Raw genomic sequence first — 8589 nt, forward strand, 5'->3', positions numbered from 1 at the left:
CATCCAAATATTTTGTATCAGTGTACCTGGGGTTAAGCCCTTGAATCATTGTTTTTAATAAATTACCTAGTGGATTCAGTTACAGGTGGTCCATGACCACACTGAGAATCACTACCCAAGATAATAACAGGATGTTGAGTGCAAGAATATAAAACCTTAAGTGGAAACCAAGCAGGCTGAAGTTATCAATTGGTAAACCAAAAATCAAGAAGCTCAGTGGGCCAAGCCCAGGTTTATCAGCTGATAGCAACCTAGGACCACAGGTGTGTTTTCCCCACATTTGCGACACAGTCCATTTGGAAACCGCAAGGAAAACCTCCATTTGCCACAAAGGCAGACCACAATGGCTGCTAGGGGTGCAGCTGACAACCTCAGGGTTGCCATGGCAACCCTAGTAGCTGTGCCTATTGAGCTGAGAAAGCTGTAAGAAAGAGGAGGTGCTAAACAGCTTGCCACGTGATTATAAGGGACTGCCACATCTATGTGAACTCACATTATGTCTCTAACAGTTGTGAAGAAATTAGAAGGAAGGAGGATGTCTTCTTTCCAAGAATGGCATGTAGGTAACGGGCTGGGGTATAGCTGATTCATGAAGCATTATTTTGTGTTTTTCCTGTTTGTCTCCAGTATTTCTGATATTGGAGACTCTACCAACTACTGAGTAAATCAATCAAAAACAAACTCAAACACAAGGATCATAAAGATATATCTGATATATGACCACCACCGATTTTTATTTAATTAAAAATATTATACACGTTGTTGCATTTTCACGGAAAATATTGAGTTAAAAAACACCAACAGTGTTTTCAGAAACCATGCACACATTCTGCCACCTGCTGCTTTCTTCCGTCCATGACACTAACCATGTGTGTGTAAGGAATCGAGCCCATGGAACTGGAGCTTCCTATTTGGTTCCACTTACAAGTCTCTTGGATTGAGCCATCGTCTTGACCACAGTGTTCTGTTGAACAGATAATACCAGTATGGGCTTCCTTGCAAACCAATGGAAGGAGCTGGCATAACAGCCCAAAGCTGTGTCAATTTAAATTATGTTTCAGTACAGTTGAGTATTCCAGTGACCTCCTCCAGTTTACGAACAAGTTAGCAAGTGACCTTGTATTCTACCTCATGTATTAGTGTCCTGAGCGCCTCCACAAAACTTTCCTAGAATCCGCAATGGGAAGACACTGCCATATAGTGTTTGTATTCAGACGATCAGCAAATACGCAAAAGCACATGTGACCCCCATGCACAATACTATCAGATTAAAAAAAAAAAAACATATTGGTACAATACAACCTTTGCAATCACAGGCCAAAACAGCCATGTGAGTATTTTTAAAGTCTTCATGTATTTATATTTTTGTTAAGAAAAATAACATGACAAAATTTAACTCGAAAAGATCATTTCAGCTGTAAATGTCTCACACGTCAAAAACAAGGTGTGGACAACATAGTCTTCTCCCTCACTCCCTTCTGCTTTTTCTTTGAACTGTGCCATTCCTTAACTTATTGACTTGAACTTACATTGTAATGCTGCATCCTCATTTTGCTCCCAAGTGATGTTTTAATAAAACTAGATCAGACATGACTGAACTCTGCTTTCCTGCTCCTTTGCTTTAAATTTTAGCATGCTTAATTTGGATTCTGCATCCATCTTTATATTAAAGAGGGATGAATTGCCCCAAAATACACAAACAAATAAAAATAGCTGGATTGCCAAAAAGTTACAATTGCCTCAGCTCTTGGAAATTGGAACATGGTCTTTCTTCTTCATAAATCGCCTCTCAATTAATAGGAATAAAATAAGGCTGGAATTGCTTTTCACACTCGGGCTCTGTTGGGGGCATTTTCACATAGACCCCTGTTGTGAGAGGGCTTCTTTTCTTTAGCTGTCAAAGACAAGAAGAAACAGTCATTATTATGGAAGAGTACAGAAGCCTAAGTAGAATAGGGCCCAACAAATATTGTTGCGGTCCCCCTTTGAAAATGAATGTTCATAGCAAACAATTATAAACCCCAGGATGCTTTCTTGATTCAGCTATTAACTGCATTTTAGATAAATTGCTCCATGATTTTGATGTAAAATAGCTGTCATTTTCCCTGACTAGAAGATAGATGAAAGAGAATTGGAGAAAACTTCCCAAAGAACACTCATTTAGAATGCCTGTGTTACTTGACTGGATCTTGTCTGTGAGGGACCAAGGTTGATGGTATAATAAACATTTGCTATTTTGTTTGAGAGCTGTATTTCTCATCAGCACCCTTCATATTTTCTTTACCACTTTTTCTCTGTCTACAGTAGTTCCAAGTATTTATCACCTCAGTAAATTGAAGTCTAGTCTACTAGCCTCTGTTTAGGTAACAAAGTAGGAAGAACCTACAGCAATATAACATCATTGTCAGACTAAGAGGAGGCTCATACTAGAGAACGTGTCTTTATGCATGTGAGAGAGACAGAGAGGTATAGAGGAGGAGGAGAAGGCCAGGGAGGAAATGGGGGTGGGGTGAGTTTACAGTGGCAAAGCCAGCCTTAGCCAGGGTTGACTGAGAGAGACTGTCAGAAAGAAATTCTAACAGGCACCCTGATTCCATACCTCTGCCTTTTCCACCACCAAAAATGGCAGTAAATAAAATCTAGGTCTTTCATTTAATGAGCAGGAGGGGAAGGCAAGATACCCTCATCAAGAAGATTGCATAAAAGGAACAGGTGTCATGCGGGCAGTGACAGCTTAGATAGGGAAGCCAGAGCGCAAAAGCAATGGTTTCTAGGTGAAGTAGCGGGACATTTAAGAGAACCAAATCTATCCAGGTGGACCTCTCTAACAGTATTTTGCCCAGCCTATCCCAGTGTTTCAAGGGTTATTAACTTAAGTTCAGTCATCATGCAGACAAAGAACAAGACAGCTGCCCCATGTTGTTCAAATGCTTACTCAAACTGAAACCCTGTTCAGGAGCACACAAACATTCAATGCCAAACACATTCAACTAAAGTATTAGTCATCCTGAAACCTCAAAAGTCAATACCTAGGGGTCTAGTGTGTTCTTTACTACTGTCCTTCCTCCTCTTCATTTATTGCTTTGTCTCAAGAAAACTAAGCTGAAAACCATCGTTTGGTCAACTGATGCTACTAAAGGCATTCCCAATAAACATGGGGCATTGTCAGCAACACACTCACCATTTTGCTCAAAGAAACAGCTGTGATGAGGAAGCTGTAAAAAAACAACCCCGAACTAATGGCTGCAAGGATCCAGAGGAGGAAGTCAGAATCTGGACATGGTTCTGGATCTGCACAAAAGACAAAGCAGAGCCTCCCTGTAAACCTTCATTAAATCCTAGGGCCTTCATGCCCCATCAGTTGGTAATTGACTCTTCCCCTAAATTATATTGGTAGCCCAAAGATAAGTCTGGCTGAGACTACTTCCATAGGAGTGTCATATGGAAGGAACGAGGCCAAACTTCATGCAGGCTAACACTCCAGGTGAGTTCCCAAACCTGCCAGAAGAACTCACTTTATCTTATAGTCACAATGCTGTTTAGGTTGCCATCCATGATAAGCAAGACTACTAGGTGGTAAAGAAGTTATAGAAAATTTCCATAGTCTTAAAATTACACCATGTCAAACTAAGGAACAAAACTGTTTTCATGCAAAAAAAATGCAAAATGTATCAATTAAGAGAAATGGCTTTGCTCACCAATGACATAAATCTGGGTTCCATTGCCCATGCCCACATAGTACGGTGGTGGATACATGAGCTCCACCTTGCAGATGTAGAGCCCCGTGTCCATGGCACTCAGCCCTTGGATGGTCAGGTTCACTTTGTTTCCATGGGAGATGCCAGTGCAGGTAGAATCATCAATGAAGGTCAACTCATTCTCCACGGTGTACGTCATGGCGCATACTTCAGTCATCTGGCTGTTGGCCTGCCGCAGCACTGTCACCCGGACCTCGGTGGCTTTGTGAGAAGATGCATACTCACACACAAAGCTGGCGACACCTCGGCTGCTGGCCAGAACCACTGCAGGCTGGGACACATGCAGTGCTAACATGAAAAAGCCAAAGGGAACTCAGTGAACTTGTGCTCATTTGTGGCCAGACACAAGCAAAACCTTCAACTGGGGAAGGTTTACCTTTGATGAGCACTCTCCAGATTCTCCTTAAAGCCCTCCCCCTCCCTTCAGCAAACCTATCATCCTCTTTTACCCCTTCACCTCTCCACCCATCCCAGCTTCCCCTCCATCTCAGTATCTTTCAGCTGCTGTCCATAAATATGTTTCCCTGTTGGTAAATAGTTTCCTTAAAAATATTTATTGGTGTTTATTTGAAAGGCAGAGTATCAGAGAGAGAGAGAGAGAGAGAGACAGATCTTCCATCCACTGGTTTACTCTCCAATGGCTGCAACATCTGGGGCTGGGCCAGGCCAAAGCCAAGAGCCTGGAATTTCATCTGTGTCTCTCATGTGGATGGTAGGATCCCAAGTATTGGGGCTATCTTCTGCTGCTTTCCCAGGTGCATCAGCAGGGCGCTAGATCAGAAGTGAAGTAGCTAGCATTTGAACTGGCACTCCCGTATTAGATGCCACTGTTACAGGCAGAGGCTTAACCTGCTGTGCCACAACGCTGGCCCTGGGAATTAGTTTCTTGAAGATTACTGGTTATGGCAGGAAGAACGCTGATGTGACAAACAGAGGCCTTGTTCTGGTTCTTTGATCAAATATATGATTTTGGGCAAACCGTGCTCCCCTGTGGCCTTTATTTTTCTCACATACAGTGAGAGATTAGATCAGCTGATTATCAAAGGGCTTTCCAACCCTGATATTCTGTTTTGTTTTGTTTTGTTTTGTTTTTGACAGCCAGAGTGGACAGTGAGAGAGAGAGAGAGAAAGGTCTTCCTTTTGCCGTTGGTTCACCCTCCAATGGCCGCTGTGGCCGGCGCACCGCACTGATCTGATGGCAGGAGCCAGGTGCTTCTCCTGGTCTCCCATGGGGTGCAGGGCCCAAGCACTTGGGCCGTCCTCCACTGCACTCCCTGGCCACAGCAGAGAGCTGGCCTGGAAGAGGGGCAACTGGGACAGAATCCGGCGCCCCGACTGGGACTAGAACCCGGTGTGCCAGCGCCACAAGGCGGAGGATTAGCCTAGTGAGCCGCGGCGCCGGCCCCAACCCTGATATTCTAAGACTATGATAGAACTACAGGAACTATATTCAAGAACTACAGTGAGTAATGGAGGAAATTCTAGAAGTTGGGTACAGAATCTTGCCTTTTCTCTAAGCACACCTCAGCAACCTCTGCTGGCCCTGTACCTCTGTCACCAAAGAGCAGCTGAGCCGAGGCTCACTGTGCCAGCTAGGCCCTCTCCAGTGGGAGATACTGTTAGATGAGGGAAGCCACAGAGCTGAGGGCACCAGGTCGTTTCCTCTCTAGGTTGAGGCAACCCTGCTGTTAACTTCTGTGGGCTTCCCCTTGCACCGCCACCACCGCCTCTTCCGCCCTCCTTGTCTCCTTCTCATGAACACTCTTATCCTCCTTTGTTCTTTCTTTTCCTTTTGACTTCCACAGGATAAGGAGACCTGTTCTCCATACAAAGAGTTTACATCATCTACAAAACTATGGCTTCACTTTAAATGATCTTCCTGTAACTAACCTGGCCCCTCTCTGGTCAGCCTTCCAAGTCACACCCAAAACATGAATTAAATGATTTATTCATCTGTTAAAACTCTTTGACACTTCACTAGCATTGATTAGAAAGACAAATGAAATAAATAATATCCAGTGCCCTCCATATTCAATCCCAAGGCATCCCTCCAGTCTGAGTTTAAAGGGCTCCTTTTCCTGCCTATATATCATCCTAAACAAAGGACATTAGTCCTTTCTACCACGCACTTACACCAGGCAGCATCTGCCATTGCCATGATTATTCCAGCAGCTCTGGCAGGGTAGACAGCAGTCTCCTTTGCCAACCCTCGTTTCTACTGTCAGAGGAGCCCTCTGAGCATCCTTTGCACTGTGATGACTCCGTTGCGTAACTAAATCAGCTTCTGCCCCATATTAAAGCTTCTGTGAGCTAGTCCTACCTTCCCCATCTTCTGCCTCCTGCTCATAAACTCTGGGGAGCTGTAGTTATACCCTGCCTGATCAGTGGCTTCATGTCAGATGGGCAGGATATAATCTTTATTGGAGATGGACATTCAACCTAATAGTTAAGACATCAGTTAAGATGCCCACATTCACATCAGTTTCTGGGTATAATACTCAGCTCCAGCTCTTGATTCCACCTTCCTGCTAACACAGGCCCTATGAGGCAGCAATGGAGGCTCAAGTAATTGGATTCCTTTCACCCACAAAGGAGGCTTGAATTGAGTTCCTGGCCCTGGCCAAGATCCAGCTATTAAAGGCATTTGGGAAGTGAACCAGTTGATAGGATCTCTGTCTCCCCCCCCACCCCAACCTCTCTCTAATAAATAATCTTCTTGTATAGACTCTAAGGAAACCCAAATTTCCTATCCTCTCGGTCAGCCTGCATGTGCCACACTAGATTAGTCACACTCGATTTTCCAGGAATCCACTGTGGGAGATTCCTAGTTAACAGTTGAAATAAATTGGCTAAAAAGGAAATCTGAATACTTCTACAGGTATTTAATCTTTGCATGTTTAAAACATGTAGAATAAGTTGTATGAGAATGTTACTTCTCCAGTAAAATTTGTATCATCAAATATCTTTTGAGCATCTATTTACTTCATAAAAACCACATGGTTCCCTAATCCAGAAGGTCTAGAGAGCGATAAGGTGGCAATTCAGTGGGAATGCTTAGTATTTTAAACTGGGTCAGTCACAAATCAGGTAAGAACTCTAAAGAGTCTTATTTCCTTTGAAAACTGGGCATCTACATCTGAAATCCACATGGCCAGGCAGCAATTAAGTACTTTGTGCCAGCAAGACTAATAGCTTCTTTCCTTTTTGTTTTGCAATTTCAAGCTACTTCATTTTAAAAATAATTGGCTAACTTGCTTTTAGAACTGATTAAGGGTCCTTCAGAACCTTGAATTAGCTTTAAAAGGTGTTTATAGCATGATTTCCTTAAATTTTAAGCAAGCTGGCTTATTCATTTATAAAATGAATTAGAGGATGTTAAAACCTTGAACTGTATAGGAAAGGAACTCTTTCTATGATTTCTGTAAATCAATGTTTTTAAAAGTAAAATCTTGATATCAGGATCAAAATTATTATTCAGGACTGCAGATGTCTTTTCCCTTTTAAATCTCTTACCTTTACAGTGTTTGCTTCCAGTTTTATTAAAGTGTCTGAAATTGCCTGTGTCTCCCAATCCAACTCACACATATTCATTATACTGCTGCTAAATACCTAGCACTGTGCAGTGAGCTAGGTCTCCACGCATTTACTGCTGCCAGCTGCTCCCTGCTTGCCTTGGAAGACAGTCACCCAAGCTAGGAGACTGGAGTCTTACCTTTAATTTCTGGCATCCTCTAAATCACTGTCCTTGACTGCTGAAAGAAATGAAACCCAGGTGGGAGAAACACCTCCTCCACCTTCATGCTCCAAGAGTCTCACTCACCTTTAGAGAAGACCGGGAGGAAGAGAAGAGAAAACAGGGCAGCGCAGGACCAAGTCCTGGAAGCCAGATCCAGCTGAGTCCCCTGCCTCTGGAATCCAAGGCAAGCCATGGCTTTATGGGCGCCGTATTGGGTCTTCAGGAAGCAGAGCGAAACCTTTCAGGATCCTGAAGCTTTGAAATGTGTTTGAACCCACACAGAACCAAGGACTTTATATAGTCGGCTTTGATCCCAGATAGGTACTACACATGTGCACACACAGAAGGTACCTGAATAGAAAGCCTTTTTGTTTTGGTTTTACGAGAAAGGAAGCCGTGGGTTTAGCTGTTACGTCGAAAAGACAACCTCAAACACTCAAAGTAAAACTGAACAAAACAAGCCAATCCATGGATGGAAAATGTACTCAATTTGAAACTGAAGATTCGTGTTCATTTTGAAGATCTGGATAACTAAGTGGAGACTTGGAGAATTTCCTGGAGTACAGGGGTCCCCCTAGATCTCAGTTTTATCCAAATGTCTGGGCATCTTTACCCACCCAATTCATTTTGTTGACATCCCCAAAACAGCTGAACTGCCAGCTCTCTGATCCCTTGGGCTAAAGACAAAATTAATCCATGGACATCATTATTAAAAGTTCTGTGTTCTGAGGCACCATGCTTCTAAGGGTCCCTTGGCATGCTTTACAAAGAACAGTTTATTTCTGCTAATTCATTCAGCATTTTGTTGAAAGGAAACACAAAAATTCCAATAAATAAACCGAAAAAAAATGAGCAAGAAAATTTGCATCTGGCTTCGCAGATTAGGAAAGAAGCAAACATTCTTAAAAAGACTCAACTCAACAAAGACAAAACAGAGTTGGAGATGGTCCAGGAAAAGTCAGCCAAAATGATCCAAGAGAGTCAAAACTTCCATAAGAAGACATATTTGTCTCCTAATAGAAAATTTTGAGACAGAAAACTCCAAAAGCTACAGTTAAAGATGATTAGAGTTCTTAAATTTATGGAAGCTATAGA

The 8589-nt window shown here is 42.8% G+C and overlaps 1 protein-coding gene across 2 annotated transcripts; it reads right to left on the reverse strand.

Moving 5' to 3' along the window:
- Window positions 1-715: 715 nt before the first annotated feature.
- Window positions 716-7840, reverse strand: CTLA4 (cytotoxic T-lymphocyte associated protein 4). 2 transcript variants are annotated; one of them, NM_001082685.2, is given in 4 exon segments: window positions 1787-1894; window positions 3182-3291; window positions 3699-4046; window positions 7579-7735. In NM_001082685.2, coding segments are annotated over 4 exon segments (672 nt in total). In that variant the 5' UTR covers window positions 7688-7735; the 3' UTR covers window positions 1787-1789.
- Between the last annotated feature and the right edge of the window lie 749 nt (window positions 7841-8589).

Source organism: Oryctolagus cuniculus, chromosome 3 (genome assembly GCF_964237555.1).
Source record: "Oryctolagus cuniculus chromosome 3, mOryCun1.1, whole genome shotgun sequence".
Classification (NCBI taxonomy): Eukaryota; Metazoa; Chordata; class Mammalia; order Lagomorpha; family Leporidae; genus Oryctolagus; species Oryctolagus cuniculus.